Source organism: Bremia lactucae, linkage group LG14, assembly GCF_004359215.1.
Source record: "Bremia lactucae strain SF5 linkage group LG14, whole genome shotgun sequence".
Taxonomy (NCBI): domain Eukaryota; phylum Oomycota; class Peronosporomycetes; order Peronosporales; family Peronosporaceae; genus Bremia; species Bremia lactucae.
In genome coordinates this window covers 1,590,888-1,609,117 of record NC_090623.1, presented here as the reverse complement: position 1 = coordinate 1,609,117, position 18,230 = coordinate 1,590,888, and the positions used below count along the sequence as shown (strand labels likewise).

Genomic DNA, 18,230 nt, shown 5'->3' with positions numbered 1-18,230 from the left:
AGTCTTCATAACTTCGTGCATCGAGATACACCTTTGCCAACGAAGGTGAAGCGTAACGAAAATTTTGCGCTTCAAGCTTCGCACGCTCATCGCGAGCGTGCCGAGACAGCTCCATCTTATCAGCTGGATGATGTCCAGAACGAGTCAGACAGTGTTATTCCCGTACCTAGCACCATCTCGAGTTTCTCGCGCTTCTTTGAGCGAGGTGGTGGCCACTCATCGTCGTCCTCGTCGTTAGCATCTTCAGATAATGAACTGGACGGTGCAGGTTAAGATTGCGTGATACAATGCATGTCAAAAGGAAAAAAAAGTCAACTCAATTTGTTCTCTTGCAGGCACGATAACATCAACGAGCTACTTTCGCCCGCGGACCATGGATGGATATACGAGATATTTAGAGTGATAAATTGCCACTTTTTTGACTTATTGATTGATAAATGAGGTTATTAAACCATATGCACTTGTATGATAGGGCAGCGTTTATGGAGGGATATTTAGAAAAACAGAGCTTAGAGGATCCCGAGCGATGGAAGAAGAGATGGTTTGTAATGCAGGATAGCAAACTATTTTACTACAAGACGCAAGACGATGTCAAAGAGCAGAAACCCACGGACGACTCGTGCTGTGGTGTCATCTCCATGGAGAACATCGACTCGGTAACAACAGCGGTACGGATTCTCCGTAACAAATAAATAGAGGCAATAGAAGCTCTGTCATTCACACAAACACAGCTGTGTTGCTCGTTCATATCTTGTACGTTTGACCACCCTCTAATGCCTCCGTTATGCTCGAACAGAAAGACTTTGGCATTGCTGCATTTCAAATTCGCATGGAAAGTCGGCGATATGTCTTACGCGCCGAGTGTAAAGACATGGTATCGATACATTACCTTCATCCTTCGTTTTGAATCGTGTGCTGATACTTTCTGCGATAATGTTACATAGATGCATGAGTGGCTGTTTAACTTTCAGAAGTCAATCGCGAACATTGTTTCTGCATTATCACGATCTCAGGTACAGTTTAATTGCTTGTGATTGACTATATATTAAAATAACGTCGTTTGGGTCACAATCTGTCAGGCGGAACAGCGACCGAGCCGGCTGAGCAATAATTTTTCTCGAAGAGTAGGTGCAAGCTTCTTAAATCATTACTGTCACTGGACACCAATGTGCAATTTCCTCACCTCTTTCTTGGGGCGTTCTTTTAGCAAAGCATGCCCCGCGTCAACCGCAGCGTCTCATTCGATCATCAAGACTTTATGGATCAACAGTCAGGAGTGCCGGTTGCCGATGAGACATATAGAGGCCGCGCAAGCATAGGCTTTTTCGCATCATCGCATTTATCTGATGATTCGGAGGGTGAGGATGAAGTTCTTTCGTCGCGAAAAAGCCCTTGCCGACCTACTAGCCCATTAACTTTTGGTAGTTTTGGACCACGAAGCCCATTAATGTTTGCTTTTGATCCTATGGACGATGTTCCGGAGCATCAAATTCATCCGAGACGGCAGAATTCGATTGTCCAGACAGGAGAGGAGAGCAAAGATCACAATGAACAGCTGCATTTAAATGTCGCATGGGGTGTAGGAGCCACTACAGGTGATAACTCGGACACGACCACTGAGCCACCAGTAGTGATTCCGACAGGAACATCCCCGCATTCCACGGGCAAGTACATTCCTCGATATCTTCGCAACCGTAGTGCTGCCGTGTCGACTTCGCCACCACCACTATCTGTTGACCTATCCTCACCTCCAGAGCCATCACCTGCTCCTACTGCTGGCCGCTGGGTGCCTCGCCATCAGAGAGAAGGATTTGCAGAGATGCAGCCAATTGAGTCATTTTCAATTGACACTCGTAACTCGTTTCATGAGACTATTACCGAGGATAGCTCGAGTTACTCCACTGGCGATGACGTTCATGGAGTGACATCGTTGTTGGGAGTTCGTGCGGCCATGGAGGATGTTTGCTGTTGCATTCCCGACCTGAATGCCCATTTCAGTGATGACCAATTTCATCATCAAAGACAATCATTTTATGCCTTATTTGATGGTCATAGCGGCGTTCGGGTATGTTGTCGTTGATTCATGTAGCTGTTTTGAAGTAGCTCAAATGCGTTGGTGGATGCAGGCTGCAACATTTTCCAATCAACGGTTGGTATCCTATCTAACCTCTCATGAAGCTTTTCTGTCGGATACACGACTCGCTTTTGAAGAGTGCTTTGCTCGAATCGACAGAGAATTTTTGCAAAAGGCCGAAGAGGAGGTAATCAAGGCCAACTATTCGGTTTCAACTTGTGCTTACTTTTTATTTCCTACGTGGTAAATCTAATAGAGCCTGGGAGATGGCACTACAGCAGCGGTGGTACTGATTCGGGGCAATCGATTAATCACCGCAAATATTGGGGATTGTAGGGCGGTTGTGAGCATTGGTGGCCAGGCGCTCGATATTATTGAGGAGCAAACACCTGGACGCTTAGATGAACGAAAACGAATTGAACAACAGGGAGGATGGGTAAAAGAAGAGCGCGAGTTGCAGCTTTCGAAATTGCATTGCATGGATTTAAGTGACCCTGAAATTCAGCAGCGTGCCGAACGAGTGGTCAAGTGGGTGACAATCTACCGAGTTAATGGCGAGTTGGCAGTGTCTCGCGCCATTGGTGATCTTGATTACAAAGGCAAGGCACTGTCAAAATATGAGTACTGGGCTTATCCTGAAGGACATGATCGAGTCTTTCACGGTGATTTAGTAATCTCGGTCCCAGAGTGTCAGGTAAGGTGAAGGTGTGTGGATACCTAAAGCTAAGTTCGGCTTCTAAGACTTGCTTTCGATTTAGGAAATCGAGATCACACCCGAGTTCGACTTTCTCATTCTTGCGTGTGACGGACTTTGGGACACCATTAAGAGCAAGGAGGCAGTAAAGTACGTCGCCGATAGGCTAAATGAAGGTTACTCAGCAAAGGTACGAGACTTCAAAAATAATGCGTTTGCCCCGTTGCTATTCGAAGCCTTTGTTACTAATACTTTTGTGCCTGCAGCAAGCTAGTCAGTCTTTAGCGAACCTTGCGATTCGGTCAGGCTCATCTGACAACGTATCCGTCGTTATTGTGTTGCTCAACACGGAGCAAATGTCCATCTTTTTAGAAAGGTAGAGCAACTGTTGGAACATTGATGGCGTTTGGCCATTGGACGCGCACATCGGTTTTCTTTCGCGAAGCCATTTAAAAACACCGCTGATATAAATACGTGTTTCTCAACTCGAAGGTATGATTGCAAGTGATGTTTATTTTTATTTGCCAACGGCTGCGATAAGATCTGCAATGAAAATGGCACGAATCAGTCCAAACAAGTATCTAACACAGCAAATGCTTTGTCACGTACCTTGAACGATTTTACTAAAAGCAGGTGCTGCGACCGAGTCTGGATAATCTTCCAGAAACGAAACACCTTCCTCGCACGCACCGGTCAATTTGTCGTCCAGTGGTAGACGACCGAGAAATGGCACTTGGAACTTTTTAGCCATGGCTTCTCCGCCGCCATTAGACGCAGGAAACACTTCCATCTGCACCGAATGTTGCAGTAATTCTGGCGCTTTTGCTTGCAGCAGCTACAGACCGATACGCACTAGAATCAATAACCATTTAATAATATTTTTCTCGATTTCACATCGCACCGTCAGAAATGCTGCTGTCTTGTCGTTCCCATTATCATCAATAAACTTTACGTCCTTAAGTAAGCGCTGGACACCGCTCATATTTTCGATGACGCCAAGCACCTTAATTTCAGTCTTAAGACAGAAATTCAGCTCCTTGCGCACATCACTAAGAGCCACCTCCTGAGGCGTAGTGACCACCACAGCACCATCTAAATCCGCTTCTTTCATGTACTGCACAATGCTGATATGCTCATCTGATGTGCCTGGAGGTGTGTCAATAATAAGGTAATCAAGTTCTCCCCATTGCACGTCTACCAGAAACTGCTTGATAATGCCACTCTTCTTAGGACCCCGCCATATAATTGCGTCGTCAGCGTTGGGAAGCATAAAGCCAATCGACATGACACCAAGGTTATCGTCCACGTAAACAGGCGACCAGCCAGCCGCGCTCTGGTGCACTTCCTGGCCCAAAAGACCGAGCATCCTAGGTACACTTGGGCCCGTAATGTCAACATCCAAAAGGCCCACTTGAAAGCCTTGGCCAGCAAGAGCAAATGCCAACTGACAAGCTATTGTGCTTTTACCCACACCTCCCTTGCCAGACAGCACCAATATTTTGTGCTTGATCCCAGCCAGGCGCTGCTTCACATCCGATGCAGCCGTGTCTGGTTGACGTGCCGCACCTGAAGCGCATACACTCTGATTAGGACAGCCGGCACAGCCGTCAGCTTTGCCGGCCTGCTCAGATTGGGGGCCTACACACTCTTCATTGGCATTGCTCGGTATGCTTGTGACCATAATTGTGCCAATGTTTAAGTGAAATTAGAGATACGTTCAAACAATTGGAAAACAATTTCGGACTCGCGAAAATGGCGAATTTAGAAAAAGATTTAGAAGCGCTAGACCGCGTATTATTCCGACTCGCGAGTGCAGATGATGAACGTATGCTTGAAGTGCTGCAGCCACTGCTTCCACAGCTACTATTGCTTTTTCCGCGCTCTCAAGTGACGCCGCTGGAGCTGCAACTGAGGGATAAGGTACGACACCAATTAAAGCAAAACGAATTACGATAAAATTTTTTTTTTATGTATAGATTCTTCAAGTGATTACCCATGTTAAAACGCGACTAACGGCACTAAATCATCCAACAATGCCGCTAGACGCGCTCTGTCAAGTGCTACAGCAGAAGGATCTCTCTGTCTTCTCGTATAATCTTGCTTTGCTTTTTATAGGTAAAAAAAGGATCACTTATATATTGTATTGACCTCTACTTATCGAAATTCGCATTTTTAGAAGTGGGTTTCGAGGCTGCGACTAAAGACGAGCAGACGAAAATTTTAGCTACCGTCATCAAACAGATCTCGAGTTTCTCGGCAGCTTATCAGGACTCAGTATTGAGACTCCTAGTGCGCTCATTACCTGTCAGCCCCTTGGCAGTATTTCCAAATTTAAAGCTGGAAGATTACTATGAAGGAGAGCATCAAGAAACGAGCATGACAAATAGAACAACTTTCACCAGCGAGGCGATAGAGCGTCAAGAGAGCAAACGAAATGTCGACATAATTCTAGATTTTTTGATGGATTTTATGCTTTTTGAGCTGCGATCTTCATCTTCTGCGGGTTTGATGACTTATGGGATGATGACTTCTCGAATAGAGCGCCTACGACGTGTCAAAGTTCCCGAGCTTACGCGTGAAGCTCTTTATACAAATCAGCTTTGCGTCTTGAAGCTTGTAAAAGTGCTGGAGATTCCCACAAAGTTAAAAGTTGTCATCTATCTTGCGGGTAGCGCTTCATTTGACCATGTTGTGAAATCATTTAGTGATGAACAACTGTCATGGGTAGTGAAGTATGAGGCGAAGGTGCTTGAAGATGCAGATTTTATGCGCTTTGTGATGGCACTTGTGCTTGGCAGTCAAGTGGCTCAGAAACAGGATGATGGGAAGAAGAGTTTTGATGAAGTTATGCTTACTAATCGTACTCGCTTGGCTGATGCGAGTATACTGCAGTCTTTAATACTTCTATCAGCCTCGGAGGCTGCGACAAATGTTTTGCCTACGATATTGCAACTACTGTGCCACTTAATGTTTGGAGTCGAGCCGTTGCGGCCGCCGAATGTGGCGAGCAAAATTAAGCTGGCAAGCATTCATTTATGCAAACGAACTTTTCACCTTTGCCAGCAACCAATGCTAGTCGGACTGCTAGGCCCGGTATTACTACCAACATTTTTACGCGTGTTAATGAGTCCTCATGCTGAGAGTGAGAACTGCAGTGCGACGTTTGTGATAAAGTATCGACAGGGTATCTACGAGACGTTGTCGATACTTGCAGCTCGTGCACCTAAATTGGCTGCAGCATCGGAACAGCCGTTTCAGGTGCTTTTAGTGCGTTGCTTTGCCGAAGAAGAAGATCGCACCGGTGCTGGTGCGAGTGCGCTTCAGACATTCACTTCCTTTGCACCTGCTTACGCGAAAGCTGCGACACCGAAAGTGCTAGGCAAGGTAAAAAGCGAGCTGATTGCACTTCTCAATGGCACAAAACTTTTCGATAGCAGCTTAAATTATACGCGTGTACGAGCTGCGATTGCTAAATGGTGCGCTGAGCTGGTGATGACTTCTCCGGCTACTGCAGATGACGACACTGCGATGCGTTTTGCTGTTTTGCGCTTACGGGCAGATTCTGATGAAGATACGCGACGTTTAGCGGAAAAAGCTTTATTTGCGAGACCAATGCCGAGTGCAGATGTCCTGGCAAAATGGTTAAAAGGTGAGATCTCACGAAAGGATTGGAAAGTGACAACACATGACTCTAGATTAGCCGAGAGCTGTATTCGGTTCTGCGTTGAAATTTTGAAGTTCTCGAATGATAATGGTTATAGCGACGATGCCAGTGCCGATCGCGCATACATTGTGGAGTTTATATTCGACACCCTTTTATGCCACGCGCAATTGGAAGAGTCTTCTGCACTTAATTCATCTTCTATATATGAAACTGCTGCGAGTGCGTTAGTGGAAGTATGTGGATTTGATGCTCGATCTGTGAGTGCTGTTTTTGCGAGTCATATTAAAGAGGTTTTTGACGTTGTAGCGCTGAGTCAAGATTGCACGTATTTTTTAAACATTTCGACAATTGTGTTTTGCTCATGCAGAGCTGGATCGTTTAATGTCAAGCAAATTGTGGCAGAGATTGTTCAAGTTGGTTTAAGAAAGCTCGAAGTCGGCACTTGCGAAGAAAATCATCTTCAGGGGGCATTATACATTCTTGGAAGTGCTATGCGCTATGTAGGTGAGAATGCCATGCTTGTAAACGCTGCTACGAGTGAAGAGATGGAATTTTTTTTACTGTGTTTTCAAAAGATGGCTAATTTTTTGGAGAGCAAAATCCAAGCAGGGTCAAACTTTGCGTCTTACCCTAAAAGTGAAACTGCGCAGAAGGATTATATGAGGCTTTTACGCAGTTCTATGGATAGTGTTGGTCTTAGTGGCACTTTGAAAGGCTTTTTGATGAGTCCTGATGGTAACAAATGGAGCCATGTGAAGGTACAAACACTTGCTTCTATCAAGTGTGTGGTCGAGTGGAACCTTGAATCTGTGCATATTGATGAGTATCTAAATTCAATGTTGGTAGCTTTAAAACGAGTCGCAATTGAAAATTATGGTCGCATGGTGTCAGGGCTACCAGGCATTACGTCCTCCACAAAGGTCTTGTCTTGCCATGAAGGATTTTTGCACGCTCTCTTGGGTCTGAAGAATGCAACGAGCTTCGAGATGCTTTTCGAAGTAGGAGAATGTCTTGTTGCTCTTGGAACCCATGATGTTAAAGAAACATTTGCAGCTGTGCGTACGACAAAGTTTGACAATTATGCAGAAAACCGTGCTGCCATAATATTTGAGCGCGTTTTGTCCGAACATGCTGGTTCTCGACAAATTAAAGTGCGTCGCAGTGCTACAATTTGGCTTTTGTGTATGTGTGCTGCTGGACTAGGGCCGTCTTCAGGGCTGATGTCCATTATGTCGTGGCGAAGTGTGTTTGAATCCCCTGCCTACTCCCGTTTATTATTGGAAGCTCATGAATTTTTTGTGACGATGTTGGACGACGCGCAAGATATCGTTAAAGAAAGCGCGGTGAAGGGACTAGCTTACATGCGAATGCATGCACCAACAAGTGAGATGGCTGCTCAATTTAGCGATATGTTGTATCGCCGATTACGATGCTTTCGAGCTTTTACATCTAACGCTGGTGCTGTTGATGATGACGAGGGTGGCAGAGAAATTGTATCAGCAAATCCTACTTCTGCATTATCGAATAGTCCGAGCATTACGATTGAAAATGTTGCATATCGCGAGGTGAGCAATGTCGCAGCAGATGTTGGTGACCCGAATCTCATGTACGCACTACTATATTTGAGCACGACAAGCCCAATTTGGGAATCACTTAATACATCATCGGTATCATCTCGACTTTTGCTATCGAGCAGGTTTTCATTTGTAGAGTTTGACGAAAAATTTCGCGCATCAATAATAAACAAAGCCGGATGCCACTGGATGGCCGAAGATTCGAAACTTATACAATGGCTATTCCTCTTAAAGTTTCATTCAGATACAAGAGTGGCTGCCATTATGAGTAGCTTGTGGCAATTTGCTATGATAAATTCTGCCACGGACATGACAACAAAAGGAAAACAAAAACTACTTCGGCTGAGTTGGAATTCCCGGTTTCAATTTTCCTTGGGGAGGCTCGAGAGCGCTCGTAATTTTAAATATCGAAAAGCTGCTTGTCTTGCACTTGTTGACTTGCTGAGCTGTGCTGAGGCAGACGACATAAGAGAAGACTTCGTGCGGCTCTGGAAAACATCTTCGCGTGCAGTAGATGACGTTATGGAAACAGTTGCGATCTCTGGCGTTAAGCTGTATCGTTGTCTAGGCGAATTAAGCTTGCGTGTGGCTGCAAGTGATGCACAATGTTGCTTGCAATTGCTAAAATTTTTAGTAGAACATGGAATTGTTAGCAAGAGTACAACATGTCGAGCGCTGAGCATTAACATTTTGTTGCGTCTCGTCAAAGCCCTTAAAGCTTGTGACATGCAGGAATATTTGGCACCGCTGCTTCTGAAATTGCTCGAATACTTGTCGTCGTTAGAAATGCCAGAATTTCAATACGCGCAATTTCATGTAGACAAAAAAGACCAATTGGAACGCTTGCGTATTTCAATAAGCCAGGCTGGACCTATCGGACAACTACTGGAACTGACGACAACCCGTTTAATAGAGCTTACTGAATCTCCAGTGCGTATCCAGGTAGTTGCTGAGCTTTCTCGTGGTATCGCCAATTTGCTTAAGTTCGGTGTTGGCCTAAATACTCGAGTGGGAACTGCCAATTTTGTAGTACGACTAGCAAATGAGCTTTCATTTGAGCTACGTAAATGCAATGCTGCCAACTTGTTGCTGCGAGGGGTTCTTATGCCATATGTGCGTTCAAAAACTGCGGCAGAGAATGATCAATATGGAGATGCAGAGAGCCGATACGGGGACAAGAGCGCCAATAATGAAATTCAACGGACCGATGGATATTTGACGGCGACTATAGGACTGACAGATGGACTAGCCATCCAAAGTTATTGTCGAGCTGCCGCGCACTTGTGCCCTCTAGTGGATGCTAGTGCAGTTCGTGACTATGTTTACTCCGGCGTCTTCGCTTTTAATAACATGAGCAGCAGAGCTACCCGTCCTTCTTCCATGTCTTCCAACGATAATAACGACAAAGAACTTGATGGTAAGGCAGCAACAAGCTCTGCAATGGGGGGTGCTTACACAAGCCGGTATCTGCTCATCTGTGCTCTCGCGACGACAGAGCTGGTAAAAAAGGTGCCACCAATAGCCGATGCAAGTACCGTGGTGACTAATGATCTGCACAATCACTGGTACTGCACTCATGTGTTTCCCGCAGCATTTGTCGGTCGTTTTGCAGCATCAGATACTCTGAAAAGTTTGTGGACAGCAATACTGGACGAGTTACCACCTTCAGTACTGTATGCCTCAAGATCCTTGGACTCTGTTCTTCAGGCAATTGCTTTACTGCTGGCGCATCCTGCTTGGGATACGCGGCGTCAAGCAGTAAGTGCTTTGCAGTCGATTTTTGCAAGTCCTACGTACTGTATACGACTATCAGCGGAGCAGGTTGAAAGCATTTGGAAAATGCTCATTGACCTCGTGCCGGGTCGTCTCTGGAGAGGCAAGGGCATTATATTGGAAGCTATTGTTTCGTTGACTCAACTAAAGGTCTTTCATGAAACAACTGTATCGAATGCTGACAATTGGAGGCAAATATTGTCGCGACTTTATATGGATGAGTGTGTTCGTGCATGGAATAATCAGGATCTAGCATACCTTGAGAGTGCAATCATTAGTCTTGGGACATTCTCTGCACTTATACCTGCTAAACAAAACGACTTGCGTGCGATTAATGTGCGCTCGTTAAGGTCCGCTCTTTTTTCCTGGATGAATGAGAATGAAACCGAGTCGGTAAAGGCTAGCAAGCCATTACTGCCTCCGCTGGTGATTAAACGTGTTTTTGAAGCACTTGGTGCGATGTGGCCCGCACAAGGAGCCACGACACAAGTACTTTCGGATAGCAAAAGTGCTGCTGGGATTACTACAGAAACCATTCTCTGGCTTTGTTCTAGCGTTCAATCACCTCACATGACCGCATGGAGTGTCCAAAAAGCTATTTTTCAAATTTTAGCCAAGGTTGCAGCACGAGCTCCGGTTACAGAGCTTCTTCAGGACAGACAAGTACTCGAGCGTATAATTGTTACCTGTTGTGGTCCGTTTGGTGTGGCGAACGGCAAGTATTCAGTAGTGCGAGTGGCTGCAGCCGAAGCACTTGCTGCATTATTCAGACGCGCTAATGATAGTTCAGAATTGGCTTTGAGGTTGATTGTGGAGCAAGAGCGTGTAGTATTGGCAATACAGACGCTACAAACAAGTGAAGAAGCTTCGGAGCAGCAGACTGCCATTGACTTGAAGTCACAAATGTTGCAAGCGTCATAAAAACTTATTATTCACAGTTCTCGTTACAGATTGTCGCACTTACATTTTAATTGCATTTTTATTAATTGCATCCTTATTGAATCACAGTAATCAAGGCGAATTGATTGTTTTGTTAGTCATCGTCAGAGGACCTCAATTAGAGTAGTGCACGGTGCTCGTTTTGAGGGTCCCGAATTTAGTATATTATTTTTCTTGCAATTTGTAAGGTAATGGTCGAGCAAGTGGTGGCAAGCATATTTACGACCGCCCTTCGCGGTCTAGACGATACAATTCTTGCGTACATTATTGGGACTGTAACCGATGAATTATTGGAAAATGTATACTCCGAGGCCACAGCCTTAAAAGAGCTCCTGGTCGCGAGTATGGCTCCGTTTCTGATAGACACGAGTTTTTGTAAGGATGCGGCCGCCGCTGCCAAGATCTGCGATTCACTGAGTTTGAAACTGCATGCTAGTCCAGAATTACAAGACCATAATAAACATCACAATGAGGTTCACATGCTGGAAAACACGCAGAGCATTGAAGAGCAGGCGCGTATGGATGAGGGTGCGGCCGCCGCCGAGCAGTTAATGGCCCGCATGTGGGGCTTCGATAAAATTCGTAAGACTACAAACGATGAGCTAGAGGCGCAGCAGTCGGCTTGTTCAGCTCGTCAAGTGCGTAAGCAGGTAAAACTTGAGCTCCTTACGGCCGAAAACGATGAAGAACAAGCCGAACTCGACCGCGAGTGGGAAGACGCGCGTTTTTTGCCAGATCTTACTCAAGACAATGGAGAACGCGACGTGCACGTGCCAAGGTTAACGATCCACTTTAAGGGGAAGACGCTATTGGCAGACACAGCGCTCAAGATCGTAGCGGGTCGTCGGTACGGACTTGTGGGCAAGAATGGAGCTGGTAAAACGACCCTCCTTCGGTACATTTCACACTACGAGCTAGAAGGATTTCCTCGACATATTCGTATTCAATTGGTGGAGCAGGAATCAGCTTCTAAATTGAGCAAGGACGACCGCTCTGTCTTAGAGGTTGTACTCGCTGCAGATTACGAGCGCACTATGTTGCTACAAGAGGAAAAAGAGCTTGTAGCGATGGAATCGAATAAAGGGGTCGATCATAGCGTACGTTTAAAAGAGATTTATGACCGATTGATCAATATTGATTCGGACACGGCCGAATCCCGTGCGCGTACGATCTTGTGCGGTCTCCAATTCCCTGATGATGTCGTAAGTGGACCCGCCAAAGCGCTTTCTGGAGGCTGGCGTATGCGCACAGCGCTCGCAGGTGCACTATTCATGGCGCCCGATTTGCTGCTACTGGATGAGCCAACGAATCACCTGGATCTGGAAGCTGTGATGTGGTTGGAGCATTATTTAGAAAAATACGACAAACAGATGATTGTAGTCTCCCACGACCGAAACTTCTTGAATGCTGTGACCACGGATATTGTGTACTTGACCCATCAGAAGCTCGTGTATTACAAGGGCGATTACAATACGTTTGAACGCACAATGAAAGAAAATTTGCGTCAACAACGCAAGGCCTATGATGCCCAACAAATGAAGATACAGCATATGCAGGAATTCATTGAGCGTTTCCGTGCGAACGCAAAGAAAGCGCCGCTTGTGCAGTCGCGTGTCAAAGCATTGGACAAAATCTTACGTAATCAGCTTATTGAGGAGCCTGAAGACGACCATGCGTTCCGAATGCACTTTCCGCCGCCCGAACCGATTGGTCGGCCTATCATTGCCGTCGAAGATGTGGGATTTCGCTATTCTTCCGAATCTCCTTTATTGTTTAAAGAGGTGCATATGGGCGTGGATATGTCAAGCCGGATTGGTATTCTCGGTGTCAACGGTTCAGGAAAGTCGACCCTTATTAACATTATGATTGGAAAACTTCGTGCGAATGAGGGTTCTGTGACAATGAATCCGCGCTTGCGTGTCGCCACTTTCTCGCAGCACCATGTTGATTCACTGGACTTGGCAAAGTCTGCGGTGCAAAATATGAGCGAGGCATTTCCAGGCCACGAACCCGAGGAATTTCGCTCTCATCTTGGTCGATTTAATCTTTCGGGTGAGCTTGCAATCAAGCCCACGCGTACATTATCGGGTGGTCAAAAGTCTCGCGTTGGCTTTGCACTAATGACGTGGCGTTTACCGCACGTTGTGGTGCTAGATGAGCCGACGAATCATTTGGACATGGAGACAATTGACGCACTTATTCATGCACTGCACGAGTACAAGGGTGGTGTAGTGATTGTTTCTCACGACCAGCACTTTGTGCAGAGCGTGTGCCATGAGCTGTGGGTGGTAGGTGACCAGAAAGTGTCTCGTTTTCAAGGAACCATGAGCGAGTATAAGAACCGCGTCCTTAAAGCTTAAGTGATAGTTAAATAGATCTAGCGCCGTGTGCTTCAAATTTAGAAGGAAATGCAGAGAAATCTTGAGTTTAGTGTTTTTATTGCATAATTGAGTCAGGAAGTGAACACAAACGGAGAAACGTTTTAGAGATTGGCTTGGTATAGAGGTCTTGACATATGTGTAGATGAAGCAGCATAATATTCACGAATGTACACAGCGTGTATTCTGTTCTAGTTCATAGATTCGACACGCCACATTTCGGTCTAGCAACCTCAGCAGTTGCAAACGCTTGCTCAAAATCTGCCCAAAGAACATCAGGATCCTCCTGGCCAATGGAGATACGGATGATATTACGATCGACACCAAACGATTCCACAAAATCAAGCTCATTATAATGGGCGAGCTGCGCGTAGGGACAGCAAAGTGTAAAGTTAGTGCCAAGACTTGGACCTTTTGCAATTGTCAATGCATTATAAAAAGCCTTGGCCGACTCAATTCCACCGTAAAGCACGATTGAAATTAGCGGCCCGTACTGAGGCTTTTCATTGTCGTATAGTGAATTGAGAAATGGATCGTACAACTTTTTCGAGTCACCAAAAGTCGGATAAAACACATCTTTAACAAGCGGATGTCGTTGCAGTTTTTGTACAATTGCGGCAGTGCTAGTGTTTGCTTTCGCTACTCGCTTGCATAGGTCTTTCGACTGTTCTAGTAGAACGTTCACATCATCTTCAACAATAAACGAGTCATTTTCTGGATCAAAAACGGCCTCTAACTGATGGATTAATGGACTATCGGGGTTCAGCACCACACTGCCTCCCATAACATTGCATGAGCCGCTAAAAATCTTCGATAAACTAGTAACAACCAAGTCCGCGCAACCATGCTTCATCGGATTGACATTAAAAGATCCGACCGTATCGTCCACCACGAGCACAACTCCATTGTCGTGAGCACACTTGGCCAGTCTCTTTAAATCCGCCAAGGACAATAAAGGATTGCTAGGAAATTCCGTCCAGATACCAAGCACCTTTTCCGTAGCTACTATTGCCTCCACTTGCTGCATTTCTTTCTCCCCGCATGTGGCAAAAAAGTGTACGCCTTGTGCACACCATTCTTTTCTTGATAAAATCTTCAAGGTATCAACATAAGGGAAGCCCACCAAAATACTCTTGCAGTCGTTGCCTTGAATTTTTTGTAACAGTCGTACAGTCGAAAAGATAGCGCTCATTCCAGTGGGGTATAAAGATACTTTTCCAGCATCTGCAGTTGGAAGATAGAGCTCCGCCACGCGCTGTCTGAGCGCCAAATGGCTGTTTGTTTGCGCGACGGCTGGTGCCTTTAATTCTCCGCTGCTTTTAATTACTGCTAGCAGTCTCTCGGCATGGCGTGAAGAAATAATTTCACCCGAATGTTGCCAGAATTGCTTGGCCGTGACATTAATTTGGCGTGGAAAACGCACGAGATGCACAGCAGTTAAAACAACATGCACGGAGACTTCTTCCCTTTTAATTGCATCGGAATTGCTAGTTAAAAGGAAGTTCCGTAGACGCTCTGCCACGTCGAAAGTTGGCAAAATCATAATTTCCCAATAATTAACGTCGTCGTTGGCAAAAAAATGGTTTTGAATCGTGATCTGCAGCGTCACAACAAATGGATGGCGAAAGAAGCGCGGGTATCCACATGCCATAACGTTCAAGACCTCCGAATCCCCCTCTTCGTAGCTCACAATGTCTTCCCATCGTGGCATGGACACGGAGATGGCATTCATGTCGTAAGGTGGCAGCGACATGCCAAGCCGCTGCGGTGATAGCGACATTATTTCTTAAGCAAATAAAGTTTTTGGAAAAGAAAATCACAAGTTTCGTCAAATTATCGACCGAGCAGCCAAGTGAATAAAATGGAAACCACGTTAAAAATCATGGAACCGATCCAGCACGACTTCAAGGCACTGCTAGCCACGGACCACGTGATCTACGTCCAATCCTGTCGTGAAATCTTCTCGAGCTCTTTCTACCCACTCTCAGACTCCGAGGTTCGCGCGCTCATAGCAAATGGTAACTCGGGTATGTCGAAATCTTTCATTGTAGTCTTTCGACCGTCCTGACTTCTTCTAGCTGACGATTGGTCTAATGTACGCAAGGTCGACGCTCATATGCCATTGGAAACGTCACGTGTGCATCAGAATTCATTCCATAGTCGAGTAGTTTTTGGCCAATTTTCTAATTCATTCCAACACGACGTGGATGGCATTCCATTTCCATGCGGCGTCTATAACTCAACATTAAGCAATGTGGTGGTGCTGGACAATGCCCTTGTAAAAGACACTCAAGTACTCCGAAATGTCCTTGTGGCTGCACGCGCATCTGTAATTCAATGTGGAAGCGTCACGGGTCCCAAGGAAAAGAGGATGGTGTCATGTTCGAATGGCAATTTAATTCATGTCGGTGTGGAATTAGGTGGCCGTGACCTTCGCATTTTGGCGGATCTTCCTTTTGCTCTCGGATCTGCAGTTGTCACGACGAGAGAAAATATTGAATTCTTAAAAGCCTACGACTCTTTCGTGGAGAAATACGTGGCAGCGGTGCAAGCACCAATGGCGATTATCGCGTCAAATGCACGAGTGCGTGGGTGTTTTCGTGTCCACGAGACTTTTGTAGGCGATTATGCAATCGTGGAGGATAGTAACGTTGCTAACTCGACCATTTTGTCGACGAAAGCGGAGCCATCCTTTATTCAAATGAAATGTATCGTTCGCAATTCAATTATCCAGTGGAACTCGGTGGTTGAGTCGCTTAGTATACTTACTAATGCGTTCTTGTGTGATACCTCGCACGTTGAGCGTCATGGAGTTGTCACGAGTTCAGTAATTGGACCCAACACTTTGATCGCGGAAGGTGAAGTGACATCGAGTTTTGTCGGACCTTTTGTGGGATTCCATCACCAGGCTCTTTTGATTGCCTCAATCTGGCCAAATGGCAAGGGAAATGTTGGGTACGGAGCTAACGTTGGCAGTAATCACACGTTAAAGGTCCCTGATCAGGAATTCTATCATGGCGAGGGAGTTTTCTTTGGGCTTGGATGCAATGTAAAGTTCCCAAGCAATTTTGTGAAGGCTCCTTATCTTGTGATTGCTACTGCTGTCACTACGCTGCCGCAACTAGTGACGATGCCTTTCGCTTTGATCAGATCACCAGCTCATGTTATACTTACGCTTTCACCAGCGATCAATGAGATCATTCCAGGGTACGTCGAAAAAACAGTTATTTCACTCATGAAAGGTAATTGAACGAAACACTCTCGCTGCGGTTCAATTAGATGGGTGCTTTCAAAAAGTGTGTATAGCATCCTCCGAAACGAAAATAAATATCTTTCGCGCAACAAGTCGAAACGCACGCACATTGAGACAAGAATCTTTCGTCCGGAAATAATTGACTACATGAAAGGTAGTGCTATATTTACATTCGAGTAAGCGTAATGACTGACTCAATTTGATTTACGACACTTTATGTAGATGCTCGCGCGGAACTGGAAGCTGCAGCAGGGATGGCCATACATCATCTTTCAAACGGTGAAGCTGTGTACACTGACGAACAAGTGCGAGGATTGGGCAAAAATTATATGGTTGAGTCATCTCGCCAAGAGGGCATTCACGCATATACCTTCTTTATCAAGCTTTATGCGTTAGAGGCGGTATTAAAACTTGTTGAAAGCGGCCGCGTCTCTGTTGATGACTTCATTGGGACCACGGAGAGGTATTGCCAAAAAAATTAGGCGTATGGTTGATGCAAATGGAACATTATTATGCATGTCTTACCGTTGAATCGCATCAATATTGTTTTGCAGTTGTTGCCATGAATTGACCACACTGGCGGAAGAGTTTGAGGCGACGACTTGTATTCGTACATGCTTAAGCTATTTGATTCTAATGAAGACGGAGGTGGCAAAGAAAGCAGCAGAAGGAAAGGCACGTGACGATGTGCGCGGCCAAAAAATTATTCCGGATTACGCGTTTGTGCACAAGCCCATTACCGATGAGGCCATTATTCTTGATGCTAATAGGTGAGAGGGTCGTGATGATACATGGTTCATATATTTCTCATACTGTAGGTTTCTCGTGTGCTTTCAGGTCTGTGGACGATATTAAAGAAAGAGTAGCTGTTCTCTTAGCGCAAAAAAAGCTATAAGCAACACGAGTCATAGCAATAATATTGAAATTTCATTGCTTAGCTGGGCAAGCAATTAATGCACCAATTACGCTAGTGGGGGATCTGAGTGCTATTTTTGCAAGTAAAGGAAACACAAGTGTAATTTTCCATGTCTTGGCTGTGGTTCGAAATACATACGTCAGTATGTAAACAGTATCTTCTATTTTAGAAAGGATAGCTGGTGAATTGTTGAGGCTTTGCGACTCGCTAAACCAATACGACACTTTTTAAGTGCCAAAAGAAGCTGTTGTTTAGATAGCAATTTAAGATTGGGAAATTAGTGAGTGATAAAGCTATCAACAAATACATTTGGAGGTGGTGGCAGCAGCCGTCGGATCGATACCTAATTTACGAGCTGTTTCAGGATTACCCTGCAGGAGTATAGAGGATAGTTAGGTCCACGGCGAGCTGCTTCTTAAGGGTATTTTGGTTCAACTACTATTGAATGGAAAGAGTCTTTTCTCGAGAAAGAGGCTGCAATCGTAAACTTTGGGGCTCGTTTGGGTGAAAGCCAGCGTGGAACTTCCCGACTCCCTTTAACAATTTCACATCAAAAGTTATGCCTAACATTTGGTTGCTACTAGCAACACCTTTCTCTCCATCGTTAGTCGCGCGACAAATTCTGGCGCCCAGTCGCCGTTCCTGGTGACAATAATAGCGTTTGAAGCGGTGACTTTAGCAGCATGTCCCTCTAAAGATATATATTTTAGCAGCACCACTTTAATATTTAGCATACGTCAGTAGCCAACACGGGCAAAATGACACTCGAATCCCGTGGTTCACACGCCAAAAGCACCATCAGTAGAAGCAGGCCGTTGCGTCTCCTCGAAATAATTTATTTTCTTAAATTTGGGCCATAAAGTGATCATCAAAGAAAAATAGAAGCGATTATTGTGTTCGCGCTATGCAGGCGTGACGAAGACAATAATCTGAGATTATCAGTTCCAGATATAATCCACCATTTG

The 18,230-nt window shown here is 45.3% G+C and overlaps 6 protein-coding genes across 6 annotated transcripts; 4 read left to right on the top strand and 2 right to left on the bottom strand.

Annotated features, from left to right (window-relative positions):
- The first annotated feature begins 2 nt into the window (after positions 1-2).
- Positions 3-4,386, top strand: CCR75_000404 (uncharacterized protein). Its single transcript, XM_067958512.1, has 12 exons — positions 3-268; positions 336-668; positions 797-874; positions 945-1,013; positions 1,080-1,124; positions 1,208-2,065; positions 2,127-2,261; positions 2,331-2,768; positions 2,833-2,958; positions 3,035-3,260; positions 3,402-3,603; positions 3,670-4,386. The coding sequence occupies exons 2-10, from the start codon at positions 438-440 to the stop codon at positions 3,146-3,148; spliced, it is 2,094 nt and encodes a 697-aa protein (XP_067816904.1). The 5' UTR covers positions 3-268; positions 336-437; the 3' UTR covers positions 3,149-3,260; positions 3,402-3,603; positions 3,670-4,386.
- CCR75_000405 (uncharacterized protein) lies at positions 3,168-4,449 on the bottom strand (the record flags this gene model as incomplete). Its single annotated transcript, XM_067958513.1, has 3 exons — positions 3,168-3,311; positions 3,378-3,603; positions 3,670-4,449. 3 exons carry the CDS (start codon positions 4,447-4,449, stop codon positions 3,286-3,288), a joined length of 1,032 nt encoding a protein of 343 aa, XP_067816903.1. The 3' UTR covers positions 3,168-3,285.
- Positions 4,450-4,520: 71 nt separating this feature from the next.
- On the top strand, positions 4,521-10,700 carry CCR75_000406 (uncharacterized protein; the record flags this gene model as incomplete). The annotated part of the gene is made up of 3 exons (XM_067958514.1): positions 4,521-4,688; positions 4,745-4,883; positions 4,945-10,700. The coding sequence occupies 3 exons, from the start codon at positions 4,521-4,523 to the stop codon at positions 10,698-10,700; spliced, it is 6,063 nt and encodes a 2,020-aa protein (XP_067816671.1).
- A 209-nt stretch (positions 10,701-10,909) lies between these two features.
- CCR75_000407 (uncharacterized protein) lies at positions 10,910-13,078 on the top strand (the record flags this gene model as incomplete). The annotated part of the gene is made up of 1 exon (XM_067958515.1): positions 10,910-13,078. The coding sequence occupies one exon, from the start codon at positions 10,910-10,912 to the stop codon at positions 13,076-13,078; it is 2,169 nt and encodes a 722-aa protein (XP_067816902.1).
- Positions 13,079-13,292: 214 nt separating this feature from the next.
- Positions 13,293-14,876, bottom strand: CCR75_000408 (uncharacterized protein; the record flags this gene model as incomplete). The annotated part of the gene is made up of 1 exon (XM_067958516.1): positions 13,293-14,876. One exon carries the CDS (start codon positions 14,874-14,876, stop codon positions 13,293-13,295), a length of 1,584 nt encoding a protein of 527 aa, XP_067816901.1.
- CCR75_000409 (uncharacterized protein) lies at positions 14,875-17,890 on the top strand. Its single transcript, XM_067958517.1, has 7 exons — positions 14,875-15,123; positions 15,175-15,809; positions 16,089-16,303; positions 16,376-16,503; positions 16,572-16,812; positions 16,904-17,119; positions 17,187-17,890. Exons 1-7 carry the CDS (start codon positions 14,958-14,960, stop codon positions 17,242-17,244), a joined length of 1,659 nt encoding a protein of 552 aa, XP_067816900.1. The 5' UTR covers positions 14,875-14,957; the 3' UTR covers positions 17,245-17,890.
- The last annotated feature ends 340 nt before the right edge of the window (positions 17,891-18,230 follow it).

Excerpts from the sequence above, each read along its gene's own strand:
- CCR75_000404 (XM_067958512.1), top strand. The coding sequence starts at position 438 with ATGAGGTTATTAAACCATATGCACTTGTATGATAGGGCAGCGTTTATG. Across the intron at positions 875-944 it reads GCGCCGAGTGTAAAGACATG|ATGCATGAGTGGCTGTTTAA; the intron begins GTATCGATACAT and ends AATGTTACATAG. Across the intron at positions 1,125-1,207 it reads GCAATAATTTTTCTCGAAGA|CAAAGCATGCCCCGCGTCAA; the intron begins GTAGGTGCAAGC and ends GCGTTCTTTTAG.
- CCR75_000409 (XM_067958517.1), top strand. The coding sequence starts at position 14,958 with ATGGAAACCACGTTAAAAATCATGGAACCGATCCAGCACGACTTCAAG. Across the intron at positions 15,124-15,174 it reads CATAGCAAATGGTAACTCGG|CTGACGATTGGTCTAATGTA; the intron begins GTATGTCGAAAT and ends GACTTCTTCTAG. Across the intron at positions 16,304-16,375 it reads ATCAATGAGATCATTCCAGG|ATGGGTGCTTTCAAAAAGTG; the intron begins GTACGTCGAAAA and ends CGGTTCAATTAG.